This window comes from Dipodomys merriami, unplaced genomic scaffold (assembly GCF_024711535.1).
Source record: "Dipodomys merriami isolate MVZ:Mamm:240054 unplaced genomic scaffold, mDipMer1.0.p SCAF_44, whole genome shotgun sequence".
NCBI lineage: Eukaryota > Metazoa > Chordata > Mammalia > Rodentia > Heteromyidae > Dipodomys > Dipodomys merriami.
The window spans coordinates 9,849-27,058 of record NW_027206002.1 but is presented as its reverse complement, the minus strand read 5'-3'; the positions used below and the strand labels follow the sequence as shown (position 1 = coordinate 27,058).

At 51.3% G+C, this 17,210-nt stretch overlaps 1 protein-coding gene across 2 annotated transcripts in view; it reads right to left on the bottom strand.

Moving 5' to 3' along the window:
• Nucleotides 1-16,862, bottom strand: part of LOC138807878 (annexin A6) — a 48,457-nt gene extending 31,595 nt beyond the window's left edge. For both annotated transcript variants that reach the window (XM_069993658.1, XM_069993659.1), the window contains exons 1-3: nucleotides 16,742-16,862; nucleotides 6,815-6,854; nucleotides 936-1,026 (exon numbers count right to left, since the gene is read on the bottom strand). In XM_069993658.1, the coding sequence (XP_069849759.1) occupies nucleotides 936-1,026; nucleotides 6,815-6,832 (109 nt within the window). In that variant the 5' untranslated portion in view covers nucleotides 6,833-6,854; nucleotides 16,742-16,862. The remainder of the gene's footprint in view (nucleotides 1-935; nucleotides 1,027-6,814; nucleotides 6,855-16,741) is intronic.
• Nucleotides 16,863-17,210: the final 348 nt, after the last annotated feature.

The following is a 17,210-nucleotide window of genomic DNA, read 5'->3' as shown; positions in this document are numbered from 1 at the left end:
CAATCTGAGCGTAACTTAGGTATCAGCCAGGTGCCAGTGGTAGCTCAGACCTTTCATCCTGGCTACTCAGGAAGCTGAGATCTGAGGATCAAGCTTTGAAGCCTGCCTGCGCAGGAAAAGCCCCTGAGACTTTTATCTCTGATGAATCACAGAAAAAGCTGGAAGTGGCGCTGTGACTCAAGTGGTAGAATGCTAGCCTTGAGCAAAAGGAGCTCAGAGACAACGCCTAGACCCAGAGTTCCAGCCCCTAGAACTAGCCAAAAAGAACAAAAAGAAAAGAAAATTCCATGTCTCCAAGGAAGAAAGCAATAAGCACCGAAGCCAGGGTAGCAGTTACCCTGAGCGAAGGCAGGGGGACCTATGGGGAGGGGCCCACCAAGATGATTTTCAAGTACACCAAGAAGGCCCTCACTTTCCTGGAATTGGGGAGAAGAGTAGAGTAGGGGCTGTGGAGAAGGCTTCCAATATCCTTTATGATTTACTGTTGGCCCCAAATGTTTTATTTTATTTATTTCTTGCCACTCCTGGGGCTTGAACTCAGGGCCTGTGTACTGTCCTTGAGCTACAGCACCACTTCTGGCTTTTTCTGTGTATGTGGTACTGAGGAATCGAACCCGGGGCTTCATGCATGCTAGGCAAGCACTCTACCACTAAGCCACATTTCCAGCCTTGGCCCCAGATGCTTTATTATGAATAAGGTTATTATTGGGGGGGAGGGGGCACAGCTTGGTGGCAGAAAACCCAGTGCATGAGGTACTGGGCTCAATCCTTAACTTCACAAACAAATGAAAACCACAGGACATTTCACTGTCTCATGCCCTTTCCCACCAACAGGAACAGGCTCTGGGCTATGCCCACACTTTTAGCAAGCACAGGCAAACTCCAATGAAGCCTCCTTCCTGCAAAACCTATTGTCCGGGGGGCCTGAAACCCACCAAAGCCCTTCATGGCGGTGTACAGAGCCTCGGCATCCTGATTGGGATTGAAGTCTGGGAAGTCGTGGATAGAGCCTCGGTACTTGGCACCCTGTGGGAAGAAAGGCAGAGGGTAACATGTTGACCTTGGGTCTGGACTGCTGGAACAAATCAAGGCTGAGCTCCTTTCCTCTGATAAAACCAAGTACTGAAGTAGGTAAGGTGGCTCACACCTGTAATCCCAGCTACTCAGGAGGCTGAGACAGGAGGATCAATGTTCAGAACTGACCCCGGGAAAAGCAGAAAACTCTATTTGAAAAGCAAATTTAAAACAGAAAAAGTATGAAACTGGTGGCTCACGCCTATAATCCTAACTACTCAGGAGGCTGAAAAGTTAGTTGAACCTCAATTCCTTCCCCCTAACTGCCCCCCCCCCGACTTGTGGGGGCTTGAACTCTGGGCCTGGGCACTGTCCCTGAGCTCTTTTTGCTCAAGGCTCTACCACTTTGAGCCACAGCACCATTTCTGGTATTCTGGTGGTTAATTGAAGATAAAAGTCCTGTCAGGATGGCTTTGAACCAGAATCCTCATATCTCAGTTTCCTGAGAAGCTAGGATTACAGGTGTGAGCCACCAATTCCTGGCTTCGTTGAAGCTCTTCAATCAACCACCAAAAAACACAGAACTGGAGCTGTGGCTCAAAGTGGTTGATTGCTAGGTTTTTTTTGCCAGTCCTGGGGCTTGAACTCAGGTCTTGGGCACTGTCCCTGAGCTGCTTTTGCTCTACCATTAGAGCCACAGTGCCACGCGTGGCTTTTTCTGTTGATGTGGTACTGAGGAATCGAATCCAGGGCTTCATGCATGGTAGGCAAGCACTCTACCACTAAGCCACATTCCCAGCCTGAGAGCTAGTCTTGAGCAAAAAAAACAAAAACAACAATTTTAGGGACTGCACCCAGGCCCTGAATTCAAACCCCATGACAAAAAAAAAAAAAAGAGAAAGAGAGAAAGAAAGAAAGGGAGGAAGGAAGGAAGGAAGGAAGGAAGGAAGGAAAGAAGGAAGGGGGGAGGGAGGAGGAGAGGGAAGGAGGGAGAATACTGGGGGAGGGGCATGGCTAGGCTTTCAGATGCCTGAATTCAAGTCCTAATACTACCAAAAGAGCAAAACAAAATGAATGAAAAAACAAATACTGTTCACATAACTCCAGGGAAAGGTGTAGGTGAATCTCTGGATCTACTTGTTCCAACTTACAAGGACAGTGCCATTTCTCCATGGAGGGTGGTGTGGCCAAGATCCACAGCCCTGGCCACCCCCAGGAAAGAGGATAAACATCTGGCTGGCTGGAAGGTATGAAAATGATCCTGTGAGACCCACAAGAACCCCTTTTCTTTTCTTTTTTCTTTTTTGTCAGTCATGGGGCTTGAATTCTGGGCCTGAGCGCTGTCCCTCAGCTATTCAGCTCAAAGTGACCACTCTACCATTTGAGCCACAGTGCCACTTCCTGTGGCACTTTTGGTGGTTTATTGGAGATAAGAGTCTCTCGGGGACTTTCCTGCCTGGGCTGGCTTTGAATTGCAATCCTCAGATCTCAGTCTCCTGAATAGCTAGCTAGGATTACAGGCATGAGACACTGGCTCTTTTATTTTCATGCACTCACAGTTCAAAAGCCCTTTGCCCTACACTCCAGTGATTATTTTAGCAGCTGCTTGAGCCAAACCAAGCCAAGAGAAGCAAAGGCAGAGAGGCGAAGCCACTTAAAGAAGCCACCCAAAGCCAGGCACCAGTGGCTCACTCCTGTAATCCTAGCTACTCAGGAGGCTGAGATCTGAGGATCACAGTTCAAAGCCAGACCAGGCAGGAAAGTCCATGAGACTCTTATCTCCAATTAACCACCACAAAACCAGAAGTGGAGCTGTGGCTCAAGTGGTAGAGCATTACCTTGAGCTGAAGAACATGGGGACAGCACCCAGGCCCTAAGTTCAAGCCCATGACTGATTTAAAAAAAAAAAAAAAAAGCTACCCAGACCCCATACCTCATCCCCTGTCCCCACAAGCCTTCCAGCTGCTAATTTACTCAGGGGATCCAAAGCCAGAGCTCCGCGCCCCCCGTCCCCCAAGTTCAATGCAGAAATAAGAGCTGTCTGTCTCTGTGGGGCCAGTTGAGTAAACCAAGCCGTGAACCAGCATCTGAGGACAAGCTGGCAAAGGTCCCTGGAGGCCAGGAGAGGTAGACTAAGACATCAGATCTAAACCTGAATGGACAATGGGTTCAGAGGTGGCAGGTACCTGCGGGTCAGCCATGGCACTGAGAAACACAGGGTTCAGGAAGGAGTATAGCAGAGAGCTGCAGAGATAGCATTTGATTGGGGGGGGGGGAGGAGCCCATAAATCCCAACAAAGCAAGTAACAACTATCTCTGATAGAAGCAAGGTTAATGAGCCAGGGCCAAATTCTGCTTGGGGGACGGTGGAGGCAGAAAAGAATTCTTGGACCAAGTAGCTGCAGGGCATGGGGGTGGGGTGACCCACACATTCACTTTCAAGGAGCAAGAGCCTGCTGTTCCGTTTATGTCTGCGGAGGCGTGACGCGTGGGCGCCCGGGCTGCTATTTAAAGTTCTGCAAAGGCCAGCGTGACTAGAAAGTGACACAGCCTTCTTCCCGCCATCCACAAATCTCCTGCAACCAGATCAGGCCCTGGGCAGGGAAGGAAGGAGTCACAGGCCAAACACTGGACGGTGGCAACTTGCAGAGAACTTGTGTTGCCCCATGCTAAGGGTCCCCAACGCCTCATTTTTTTGGCATTCCTAAAGCCAGCTTGGCACAGACAGACAATCTGATCTCGGGACCCCCAGAGAAGCAGGTACCAGACCCAGCCCACGTACCACTCAGAGATGACCAGGGACAACACTCAAGTGCTGTCACCAAGAGTTCAGTGGACAGGAAGACAACCGATGTCCACGCTGGAACTTTACATCTAACCCCCTAAGTAAATAATCTCCAGCCACAGCTGTTACCCAGAATACCACAGGACCGTGGTCCCTGCAAGAGGGGCTGAGTTTCTTAGCATTGGTCACATGTAGAGACAATCATCTGGGCCCAGTGACAGTCCTCCTCACCCCCCCCCATGTGGAGAGTGCTCCCCTCATGGATGGCTGGGTCTTTCCTCGGCCTGTCCCGTCTCTTGGCAGAAGGGATCTTGGCTGCAGGTAGACATGATGGAGGGTGGGGGAGGAGGACAAGGGACTTTCCACCTGAAATATTCAGCAGGTCTTGGTGCCAGCTGGTGAGCAGCCTAGGCCCTGGCGCTCTGTAGGCCGAAGCCACACCCAGAACACAGCAGCAGCAGCTGCCCCAGGGAGGGCCACCTGTATGAGACTCCAGCTGCCCTGGTGGAACCTTCTGTAGGTCTTTCTTTGTAAGTTCCCAGTGTCCCAGGCATGGTCATCTGTCTTCTCTTGTCCTGCCCTTTTTTGTTTTTTTTTTGGTTGGTTGTGGGGCTTGAACTCTGGGCCTGGCTGGGCGCTGCCCCTGAGCTCTTTAACTCAAGGCTAACGCTCTACCACTTGAGCCACAGCGCCACTTCCGGTTTTCTGGTGGCTCATTGGAGGTAAGAGTCTCACGAACTTTCCTTGCGTGGGCTGGCTTTGAATCGTGATCCTCAGATCTCAGCCTCCTGAGTAGCTAGGATAACAGGCGTGAGCTTGGTCCTTGTCCTGCTCTTGAAGTGGTTTGGTTCCTCACTGTATTTCAACCCTGCATTTCAGTCCTGGTGAACTAGACCACAGAGCTGGTACCTCGTGAGACATCACACTCTCGGGCCTTCGGGTCCCATGTCCCTCTTTTGAAAGGACAGTTGTAGAAGGAACCAGAGTAAACAGACTCCAGAAAAGGGAGCATTGCGTGAACATGTAAGCGTGTCTGTACAGGGACATGTGTATGGCATAGGGTGGCCACTAGAAACAGAGCTAATAATTGGAGGTGGTAGATACCAACGATTTTATTTTATTTTATATTTGTGCTGGCACTGGGGCTTGAACTCAGGTCCTGGACACACTGTTCCTTAGCTTTTTCTCTCAAGGCTTGTCCTCTATACCTCCGCTTTCAGCTTTTTTGGTGGTTCATTGGAGATAAGAGTCTTGTGGGAAGGGGCTGGGAAGGTGGCTCAGTGGTAGAGCGCTTGCCTTGCATGCATGAGGCCCTGGGTTTGATTCCTCAGCACCACATAAGCAAAAAGAAAAAAGCCGGAAGTGGCGCTGTGGCTCAAATGGTAGAGCGCTAGCCTTGAGCTAAAGAGCTGAGGGACAGCGCCCAGGCCCAGAGTTCAGGCCCCACGACTGGACCCAAAAAAAAAAAAAGAATCTTGTGGGAGCTGGGCACCAGTAGCTCACGCCTGTCATCCTAGCTACTCAGGAGGCTGAGATCTACAGATCGTGGTTCAAAGCCAGCCCAAGCAGGAAAAGCTGAGAAACTCTTATCTCCAATAAACCACCAGAAAAACCGGAAGTGGCGCTGTGGCTCAAGTGGTAGAGCGCTAGCCTTGAGCTGAAGAGCTGAGGGACAGCACCCAGGCCCAGAGTTCAAGCCCCATGATCGTACCCCCCAAAAAAAGAGTCTTGTGGACTCTCCTGCCTTGACTAGCTTTAAATCTCAATCCTTAGATCTCGGGCTCCGGAGAAGCTAGGATTACAGGTGTGAGTTGAGCTTGCTGGAAGACTTGTCCCAAGGGAGGGGATCCTAAAGGCCCTGCCACCCTAGAACTTGCTTGCAAGGATGTCTATTAGCCCCTGGTTTGATGATAATAATAGTGTCAGACAAACAGACACTAGCCCGACTGTTGGCCTTGGAGTCCATAGCTCTATATTCCACTCTCTGACCCCTCTGGTTTCTCCCTGGTTGACCTGTTCATGTGAGTCATCTAGAACCTTACAATACCAATGCCCCATAGGAAGCAATCTGGGAAATACAGAACCGCAAAGCTATGTCTGGAGTTCTGCCTGGAGTGAGTGGGAGAGGTCTGGGGCAGAGCATGCTCTGAAGCCGGGGAAGGGGGAAAGATATGGGGCTATTTTCAGATGCCAAGGTGTTGCACCCAAGCTGTGGCTAGCCTTTGGGCCCCCAGTTCGTTTTGTGGCAAGTCATAAAAAACAGGGATGAAGCCAGGCACCGGTGGCTCACACCTGTAACCCTAGTTACTCAGGAGGCTGAGATCTGAGGATCATGTTGGAAGCCAACCTAGGTAGGAAGGACTTTTATCTCCAATGAATCAGCAAAGAGCTGGAAGTAGAGCTGTGGCTCAAGTGGTAGAGCAGCAGCCTTGAGCGCATAACCTAAGGGACAGTGCCCAGGCCCTGAGTTCAAGCACCAGTACTAATGCACAACACTCTATCTCTATAGGGGGAAAGACCCTCTATTATTGCTTGCTTGCTTGCTTCCTTCCTTCTTTCCTTTCTTTGTGTCTCCCCACTATTCATTTCCCTTTCTGGGGAACAAATCTTGAGATATACAGGTCCAGTGGCGAACACACCTGGAAATTCCCCCAGAAAGCATTAAGAATTCATTTCTCACTAAGACAGAATAGAGCTGCTGGTAACTAGCATGCACAGCAAGGAAGAACAGACCCAAGAACAAAGCCACCCAGAGGAAGCCTACTCCCTGAAAGTGGAATCTTGACTAACATTTGGACCCCTGGATCCAGCCAGACCTGAAGTCCCATGCTTGTCAGTCATGTGAGCCAATATACCTAGATCCTTTTCTGCTTGAGGTATTATGTATTGTCACTGGTGACTTGCCTCCAAAGAGGTGTGGCTTTTGAGGGGGTCTCTGAAGTAGGCCTAATGATGCCAGGGGGATCCCAGGTCCCATGGAGGCCAAGAACAACCCTCAACAGAGAGAGCTCTTACCTGTGCTAGCTTGGCCATGATCTTGGTTCAACAGAAGCCACTGTGGAGAAAAAACAGTCATGAGACCTCCATGTTATTCCTGCATTTCCCTCCCCTCTCTCTATTTTCCATCCTGACATCTTCCAGCTGCCTCCAGCCCTCCAGGCTACAACACACACGGAGGTCCAGCTTGGGCCAGAGCCTGTTTACTTTTGCCAGTCCTGGGGCTTGAACTCAGGGCCTGAGCACTCTCCTTGAGCTTTAGTACTCAAGGCTAGCTCTCTATCACTTTGAATCACAGCTCCACTTCCAGCTTTTTTGGGTAGTTACTTGGAGATAAGAGTCTCATGGTCTTTCCTGCCCTGGCTGGTTTCAAATGGCGACCCTCAGATCTCAGCCTCCTGAGTAGCTTGGATTACTGGAGTGAGCTACCAGTGCCCAGCCTGAGACTTTTCTTTCAGGCATAGTGGTGTCTAGACTGGAGTGGTTTGGGTGGGTGGGGGGGACTCAGACCTGATCATGGACCCACAAATGAACACTACCACCAAGCACCCCCCCCACTAGTCCTTCCAGGCATGAGACACCCCCTTCTACCCCAGGAAAAGAAACTAAGATTGAGCAATACAACGTGTGGTCCACGGTCAAACAACTGAGATACGAATTCAACCACTATCAGAGTCCAGAGCCCATGCAATGCGCACCATGGCTGGTTCTTCAAGTCACCACAAAGCCAGCTGCAGCCCAGGGTTTCCCAGGCTGCAGATAGCTAGATGCCAGGCTCCCAGCAGCCTCTTTCTAAGGGGAATGGTCCAGCTGGAACCTGGGATCATTACCCACCATCTATACCCAGCCAGGTACCCCACTAGGCTCTGGAGATCCAAGCAGCAACTGGAAGGCAAGGGGAGCGGCTGGTAGAACCCCAGGATGGAGGGTCAGAGACTCTCATCTTGGGGCAGTGTCAATACAGGACCATATTGCTTGGTGTGATTGCCAGGAAAGGACAGAAGTGACAGGATGGAGGATCCTGTGGGCCACTGTGAAGATTAGATTTTTCTAGATAGGACAAGGCCATGAGGGCAGGGGGTACAACACACAAAACAGAAAATGAATAAGAAGCTGGATGCTGGTGAGTCATGTTTAATAATCTTAGCTACTGAGAAGGCTGAGATCTGAGGATCGTGGTTCGAAGCCAGCCCAGGCCAAAAAGTGCCCATGAGACTCATCTCCAATTAACCCCTCAAAACCCAGAAGTGGCTTAAGTGGTAGAGCGCTAGCCTTGAGCACAAAGAGGCTCAGGGACTGTGCCCAGGTCCTGAGTTCAAGCCCCACAACCGACAAAAAAAGAAGAAGGAAGTGAATAAGAAGCCAGCACTGGTGGCTTATATGCCTGTAATCCTAGCTACTTAGAAGGCTGAGATCTGAAGGTTCGGGGATCCAAGCCAGCCTAGGCAGACTCTTACCTCCAATCAACCTCCTCCCCCCCACCATCAAAAAAGCCAGAAGTGTAAGCATAGCTTGATTTAGTAGATCGCCAGCCCTTGAGTTTTTTTTTTTTTTTAAGGCAAGTAAGCACGTAAGGTCCTGAGTTCAAGTCTCAGTTTTGGCACAAAACCAAAACAAACCCATTTCAATAGGTTTCATTGTTCTATGAGGGGAAATTCTGGGAGGGCAGCCCCTCTTCAGGAAAAAAAAAAATCCCAGTGAACACCCCTGCCCTGTCTTTGGCACGGCAAGCCACACGCAGGAGAGCACACGTATTACCTATGTGACCCCAGGGTTATTGCCTACTTTGGAGTTCAAGGTTCTGTGGAGCACAAACGTGGGACTTTCATGGGGTTGGTGGAAGGAGCTGGAACAGGCCCTTCCTTATTCTTTGGGCCATTTGCCTGCATCACCTGAAGACTAGTTCCCCCAAGCGATCGATCATGACCGTTACCAGACAGGGGTGCAGAGTGAAGGGCGGAGGGCGGGGGACAGAGGTCCTGTGGCCTGGGGCAGTTCCGCTGGGCTCAGCTGGGTCAACCTGCTCCACTTGGCTCAGCTCAGTTTGAGAAAACCTTGGCTGTTGCCCTGGCAACCAGAGGCCCTCAGCTGCAAATGTGACGCTCTCCCCAGGAAATGGAAACTACCAGCCCCCAATCACAGAGTGGGGGGGGGGTGCTGACATCCTGCCCAGGATGGGGCTGACCTCCAGCTGTGGGGTTCCCCCAGCCTGGGGTGGTGGGGCCAGAGGGGAAGGAAATTCCAAGGCCATCAGAAAGACTGAATGAAGCCCTCTGACACCGGGGAGGGAGGACACTATCGGCCGTCACCTGCACCATGGGGCCATTGTGCTTTGGCCTGGTTGCTGGAAACCACCCAGGCCCCCATCTGGATAGAGGGGGAGGCTCACACGAGGGGCCTCTTTGGGTGTGCCTACGTGGCAAGCAAGCTTCTCCCCAGAGCTAGGGGGTTCAGACTGTCTGTGGTTCAGAGCCAACCTTCTAGTACATTCCACAGCCCCTCTGGGGACTCTGGGAGCTGATCGCACCAAAAGCATTTACAAACTGCTTTTGGCTCTCCGAAGGCCTTGGAGTCTTTCCAGAGCAAACAGGACCGTACGTCTCAAACTGGCTGGACATTTCATATCCAAAGTTCTAGAAGCATGAGAGGGCCCTGAAGGACCTGTCCCCCCAGCCTCTCAGACATCTGAGGGGTGCCTCAGGGAAGAAAAGTGGCTTTCCGGGCCTCAGCCAGCACCAGATGGCTTGACTCAACAACCCCAGGGCAAATAGGTTCCTATCTAGCCAGGGCCAAGAGGGACATCAAGAGGATCTGGTTTGGGTTGAGAATGTGGCTCAGTGGTAGAGTGCTTGCCTCGCATGCATGAAGCCCTGGGTTCAATTCCTCAGTACCATATCCATAGAAAAGGCCAGAAGTTGTGCTGTGGCTCAAGTGGTAGAATGCTGACCTTGAGCAAAAGAAGCTCCAAGACAGTGCCCAGACCCTGAGTTCAAGCCCCATGAGTGGCCAAAAAAAAAAAAAAAAAATCTGGTTCCTAACTTACCCTATGTATCAGGCAATCCAGATTCCCGCTCTGTCCCTCAGTATATTCATCCATAAAATGGGGACAACATCCCCTACACCAGAGGTTTTTAGAGATACTGTAAGAGACAACTTAAAAAATGCTTTTGCTGCTGATGGCTCACGCCTATAATCCTAGCAACTCAGGAGATCTGAGATCTGAGGATCGTGGTTCAAAGTCAGACCAAGCAGGAAAGTCCAGGAGACTTTTATCTCCAATTAGCCACCAAAAAGCCTGAAGTGGAATTTTGGCTCAAGTAGTAGAACACTAGCCTTGCACACAAAAGCTCAGAGACAGTGCCCAGATCTTGAGTTAAAGCCATAGGACCAGCATCTCCCCGCTCCAAAAAAGAAAAAGAAAAAAAATGCTTTTACTAAGTTGGGTGGTTGACATCCGTAATCCTAGCTACTCAAAAGGATGAGATCTAAGGAGAGCAGTTCCAAGCCAGGCAGGGAAACCTTGAGTGTCTGATCTCTAATTAACCAGAAAAAAGCTGGAAGAGGAGCGGTGGCTCAAGTGATTGAGTGTCAGCTTTGAGTAAAAAAGCAAAAGATGGTGCCCAGGCTCCAAGACTAATTCAATGGTTCTGAGGTAAGAATCTGGCTTTGGTAACTTCTAAAAACTTCTCTGGGTGATTCTGAAGTACAGCCAGGTGAGAGTGACTGCTTTCTGCAGGATGCAAAGGTCACCTCTTCCAGGAAGCCAGCAGTGATTTCCCCTCCTTGGAACCCCTACAAAACCTCCCTCCAGCCTCTATTGGATAGATGCTGCTGGCTTCCCTGAACGGTAGGCAAAAAGAAATCTGTATTTCAAAGGAAAAATCCTGCCGGGGGGTGTAACTCAGTAGGTAGAGCGCCTGCCTACCAAATGGGAGACTCTTGAGTTCAAAAACAAGCATTGCCAATACTTTTTTTTTTTGACAGTCCTGGGACTTGAACTCGGGGCCTGGGTTCTGTCCCTGAGCCTCTATGTGCTCAAGGCTAGTGCTCTACCACTTGAGCCACAGCACCACTTCTGGCTTTTTCTGTGTTAGGTGGTATAGAGGAATCGAACCTGGGGCTCCAGGCATGTTAGGCAAGCACTCTACCACTGAGCCACATTCCCAGCCCACCAATACTTTTTACAAACTTTAAAAGTCCAACTTAAAGGAAAACCCTGGAAACTATCTAATTACAGCCTTTCACTATCTTTGGGCTATTACAGGTCAGCAAACTTTAGATAACTAACTGCTGGTATGTAAAGTAATTCCAATACCAGTACACAGCCTTCCCTCTCCAGCGGGTAGAAAAACCAGTTTTGCTTCTAGTGACATTTTTCTCAATAAAAGGGATCTAGCGATCTGGTTTAGTGCTGGTTATTGACATCTGCCTGGCATTGATCACAGATTAATGCTTTGAATAAAAACCTTAGCACAAGATCATTTTTATATCACTGTGGGTCCTGATTTTTGCCCTTTGGGAGGAAAATTATTGAGTAGTTATATTGTCTATGTGTCTTTGCTGTTATTCCCTAAAGGTTCAATCCCTACCCACAGCCAAGAGCATGAAGTGCTGAAGGATTGTCAGATGATATGCACTAAACTTTCTTTAGTAACTTGGAAAAGTCACAGAATTAAAAAAAAAAAAAAAGGCACATTTAGCCATGCTATGTTTTCATTCTTTCTATGCTTTCTATGGCCAGGATAGACAAATAACTCAAGAATTTTGGTATTCAGCCCATCTCTGTGAAGATAATCACTAATTAACTTGAAGATAACCTACTGAGCAAATCAGGTTCACTTATAGGATATGAGGGCTGAAAGGGAAAAAAGAGACCGACAAGGGTCTCCCCAAGGCTGGCAGGATAACACAACAGTCTACCAATTATTTTTGGGTCTCAGAAACTACTAGTAACAAGAGAACAAAACTGAAGATGAATTACATTAAACTATATATATATATATATATATATATAAGGTATTTATAGGTACATATAGGTACATATATAAAGGTACATATAGGAATTGGGTGTCAGTGCTATGCCTATAATCCTAGCTACTTATGAGGCTGAGATCTGAGGATCCTGGTTTGAAGCTAGCAGAGGGAAGCAAAGTCCCTGAGATTCTTTATCTCCAATTAACCACGAACAAGCCAGAAATGGAGCTATGGCTCAAATGGTAGAGCGCTTGCCTTGAGCAAAAAACAAATGAACAAAAACTAAGGGACATCACACAGTCTCTGATTAAGCCCCAGTACTAGCACAAAGCAAAAGCAAAACAAAATTTTTTTAAGGTATATGTTATACAGGAGCCTGAAGTTGGTGGCTCAGAATACCAACCACTTTCTTGAGAGACACCGATGAGGAGAATGGATCATGATTCATGGTTAGTCTTGGCAAAAAGTTCGTGAAACCGTCATCTCAACCAATATCTAGGCACAGTGGTGTACGCCTGTCATCCCAGCTTCAAGGAATATGTAAACAGAAAAAATAGGGTCCACAGGAAAAATATGAGACCCTATCCCTAAAGTAACTAAAGCAGGGACTTTGCTTTAGTGGGGCGCTTGTCTAGGAAGGCTAAAGCCCTGAGTTCAAACTCTACTATTGCAAAAAATAAAATGAAAAGTCTGATGGTTTCTATCTGTACCTTCCAGAAGATCATTCTCCAAGGGTGTATGTACCCCTACCCCGCTTTGGATTATAAAATCTAGATCCTTCCAGGTGACAGTATGCTTGTCCAGCATATATGAGGCCCTGGGATTCTATCCCAGGTACATACACACAAAACAAATGGAAAAAAAAAAAAGAAGAAAAGAAAAGAAAATCAAACTAAAGCTGGGCACTGATGGCTCATGGAATCCTAGCTACTCAGGAGGCTGAGATCTGAGGATTGAGGTTCAAAGCCAGCCCTGGCAGGAAAGTCTGTGAGACTCTGATCTCCAAGTAACCACCAGAAAACTAGAAGTGGCACTGTGGCTCAAGTGGTAGAGCACTTGCCTTGATCTGAAGAGCTCAGAGATGGCGCCCAGGCCCAGAGTTCAAGCTCCAGGACCGACCAAACAAACAAACAAAGCCCCCCCAAAACCAAAAAACTAACCCAACTAGATCCTTTCCTCTTCCCTTTTCTGATGGTTCTCCTCCACGAGTTTCAATTAATGGAGCCTGGGTAAATGCCACCCTGGCCTTGGGCCTGGGCACCCCCCCCCCCTGCCCCCAGCTCCAGGCACTCAGGTTTCTTAGAGAGCAGTCTTTCCTCACTTGACCCGAAACCATTGATCCCAGGCTGGACGAGGCCCCGGGAGGTCTTCTGGCTGCCCCAGTGATGGAAATGGTCTGACCTGGGTTTGAATCCCAGCTCAGGTCACATCGGGAGACGATCAGCAAAGCTGGCTCTATGCTGGAGCCAGACTAAGATAGAAGCCAAAGGCCCCGGATACACACATTTTACCTCTTGGTATCTAGTTGTATGTGTAAAGTAGGGATAAAAGTAGCACCTCCCACTCAGCCCCAGTGACTCATGCCTGTAATCCTAGGTATTCAGAGAGGCTGAGATCTGAGGAGCAGGGCTTGAAGCTAGCCGTGGGGGGGGTGGGGGGGAGAGGTCAGTGAGACCTTTTTCTCGAATTGATCACCAAAAAAAACCCCACAAGTAAAGGTATGACTCAAGTGGCAGCCTTCAGTGAAAAAGCCAAGCAAGAGCAAAAGGCCATTCAAGGCCCAGAACCCATGGGCACATATGCCCATGCGCACACAAGCCCTCCCACCCCCCCCCCCAAAGAGTTACAAGGTAGTGAGAAGGGACTGACCAAGCTCAGTGCTTACATGAAGACATGCACACAGGAGGGGCATGGAAGACTTCACTCGTCCCAAAGGGCTAATGACGGTGACGCCCACATCAAGGGTTCAGCCAGGGGCTGTCAAGCTGTAAGGGCTCAGTCAATAGCTGTGGCCACTGCATTGGGACGAATCCTTCGAGGGCACCAGAACCTCAGTCTAGCCAAAGAGGCTCAGGTAGCCAGCCTCCTCCAGCACCCCAGCCTTCTGAGGTTACAACAGCAGTACCTGCTTCTATTCAGAGCATGGTTTAAGAGGCAACTTTCATATTTGCTTCTTATCTTGTCACCTCAGGAACACACCAGGCTTAGTTACCTGTGTGTGTGTGTGTGTGTGTGTGTGCGTGCGCGCACGCGTGTGCACGTGTGCGCGCCATTACTGGAGCTTGAACTCAGGGCCTCAAGCTCTTGCTTGGCTTTTTTTTTCTTTCTTATTTTGCTTAAGGCTGGTGCACTACCACTTGAGCCACACCTCCACTTCCAGCTTTATTCATTGGTTAATTGGAGAAAAGAGTCTCAGGGATTTTTCTGCCCAGGCTGGCTTTGAACCGGGATTCCAGAGTTGCTAGGATTACAGACATACAGACCAGAGCCATCAGTGGCATGCTGTATTTCTCTGTCTCTCTGTCTCTCTCTGTCTCTGTCTCTGTCTCTGTCTCTGTCTCTCTCTCTCTCTCTCTCACACACACACACACAGGGCTTGAACTCAGGGCCTGGGCACTGTCCCTGAGCTTCTTTTGCTCAAGGCTAGCACTCTACCACTTGAGCCACAGCACCACTTCTGTCTCTGTGGTGCTGAGGAATTGAACCCAGGGCTTCATGCAGCTAGGCAAGCACTCTCCTACTAACCCATCTACCCAGCCCTGTGTTCACCATTTGCCGATGGGAGATCTGAGGCTCACAGAACTTTCGTCCCCATCCATCCATCCTTCTTACAGGACAGCCATCCATCCTTCTTACAGCCAGGCTCAATGGGGATTTCTCAGCCCAGGAGGAGAAAAAAAAAAAAAGGACTTAGGGAAAGTGGCTGAAGACAAGACCAGCCTGATCTCTTAAGATGAGGATCTTGAAATGTCCTTCCCAGCCCTCTCACACTTCCTGTTGGTGGGGGCGGGGCGCACAGGCTCAGGATTCCGTGTAGAGACCACATCCTCAGCCAGCTTCCCCACCCAGGAAGTCTTCCAAAGAGGCTGGGTGCTGCAGCCTGGGGCGCCCCCAGGACGTGCCAGAGGCCAACCACGCCAAGGACTCACCCATCCACGGCAGAAGGAATTGAGTCCAACAAGGTGGGTGTACCCAGGGCACCCAGCTGATTGGGTGCACGGCAGAGGCTGGGGCTGGGCTGAGGCCTGGCATTCCCAGGGCTCCCTCTTGGGTGCTGCAGTGCAGAGATTCCCTGCCCTGGGCAGCTACCCAGCACTGCAGACTCCCCTTCCCACCCCCATCCTGCCCTAGAGGCCTAGCCTTCCTGGGGCATCTCTCTCCTCCCAACACTCAGAGCTCCATCCCGCCCCGGCCCCAGCTGCAGCACCTGCCCAGAAACCACCGATGCACAGAGATAGCAGAAACAAAGGGTAGGAAGAGCAAGGGAGGTCGATGAGAGACAGCCACAGCTGCAGAGGTGGGGGAGGGGGTTGGAGGCTTAGGCCTCTGCTTCCAGCCCAGCCTGGCCACACCCAACTCCCAGAAGTCTGAATCTTCAAACAGCTGAACACTCGTGGGCAAGTGTGGCCTGCAGCCAGCTCAGCAAGACTGTCTTGGGGCCCAGGGGAAAACGGGGGTGTCTAAGTCTTCCCCTCTCTCCCTGCCCTACCCGTCAGGACCTGCAACCTAGCTTTCCTCACCCCCAGGGCAGTCTTCCTTCTTACAGGAGATCAGGCCCCAGGGGTTGTCCACAGGGGTTAGCAGGGTCGCAGACACTCATCTGTGAGGGCTTTAGCTATCCTGTGTGGCTGGGAGGGGCAGTTTCAGAGGGGAGGAGGGCAGAGGGGAGGAAGGATAGATTTGTGCCGAAACCAGAGTCTTTTCACAAACCCTGCAGCCGTATGTCCAAATTTGGAGTTCTCTGGAAAACCCACCAGAGTTTAAACAAAAGGAAGGGGAGGGAGGGAAGGAAGGAGAGAGGAAGTGGGACCAGAGCAGTCCTCCCAAAGGATCCCCACCCCCCACTTTCCCCCTTCCCTTTCTCCTTCCAGGGCCTACGAGGGTAGGCAAGGCACTCCAAACCTGTCATCAAGAATCCCAAACCTGTAATAGGGTCCTGGCACCTGACAGAACCATTGGCACAGAAACCGATGGCTGGGGTCATTCGCTGGGTACGTGGGAGAAGGAAATGGAGGCTCAGAGAGGGAAAGCCACTAGCCTCAAGGTCACCCAGCAAGTTTTGGTGATGCAGCTGAGGTTGGGATTCTAACTCCCATTACAAGTATGTCTGCAAGGACCTCGAAGACTCTGATCTCTGAGGAAGGTGTAGACTTTCCAGCAAAGCAGAGAGAAAGGTGTGTGTGTGGGGGGGATCCTTGTCTCCCCTCCAAGAACCCTTGGAAGTTCCTTCAAGCGCGGCCCAGTGGCAGGAGGGACCCGCAGAGCCCGCGGTGGGCACAAGAGGGTCCCTGCTCCTCCTCCAACTGCACCTGGGTTTCCCCCCTCCCCCAACACACCCCGACACAGGCCATCTTCTGTCCCTTTTCACGCTCAGTCTCGGCCTCAGTCACACCCATCCCTGCGGGTCCTCAGCGCCCCCCGACCTTCAAGGTTTCTTAGTTCCCACCCCCCAAGTCAGGTCCCCCCTCCCCACGATCAGAAGCAGAGGGCGCAAGGCGCCCACCCCCCCCCCCCGCTCCGGCCACACCCTCAGCAAAGCCGGGGGTCCCCCTCGGTGACCCTCTCCCCCCCATCCCCAGCAGGGGCGCGGCCTGCTCCCCCCCATTGGCGCCCCGCACCCCCCCCCCCGATCACTCAGGGTCGTTGCACCCCTCCCCAGGCCCCGCGTGGAAAGGGCACGGGGTCAGCCGACGTGGAGACCTCTGTAACTCAGCCCTGGATGGGGACCCCCCCCCCCGAGGGTCCACTCACCGCGCGTGGAGCGTCCTGTCGCGGGGCGATCGAAGGACGGAAGGACGGACGGAGGGACGAACGCGCACCGGGGCGGGACGCGCAGGACGCCGAGCTCGCTGGTCGCGGCCCCGTTAGCTGAGCAGCTGCAGCCAAGGCGCAGCGAGGGGGCGGGGCCGACCCTGGGCGCCGGGCACGTGGCACGCAGAAGCCAATCGGGTTAGGCCGCGCCTGGCCACGCCCCCTCCGCCAAGCCACGCCCCCACCCCCACCCCACCCGGGAGCCTTTGCTTCGGGAATCTTTAGAATGTCACTCAGTACTGGGAGGCGTCGGGGGACCCGGGGCTCCAGACCCCCAGATCTGCAGAGTAAAGGAGGTGTGGCCAAGGGTGTCCCCGACTTGTGGACCCCCCCAGATTTCCCGCAACTCCACAGCCCCAACGCTTTGCTGAGAAACTGAAAAGTGGAGAGAGGCCTAACACCTCAGCTG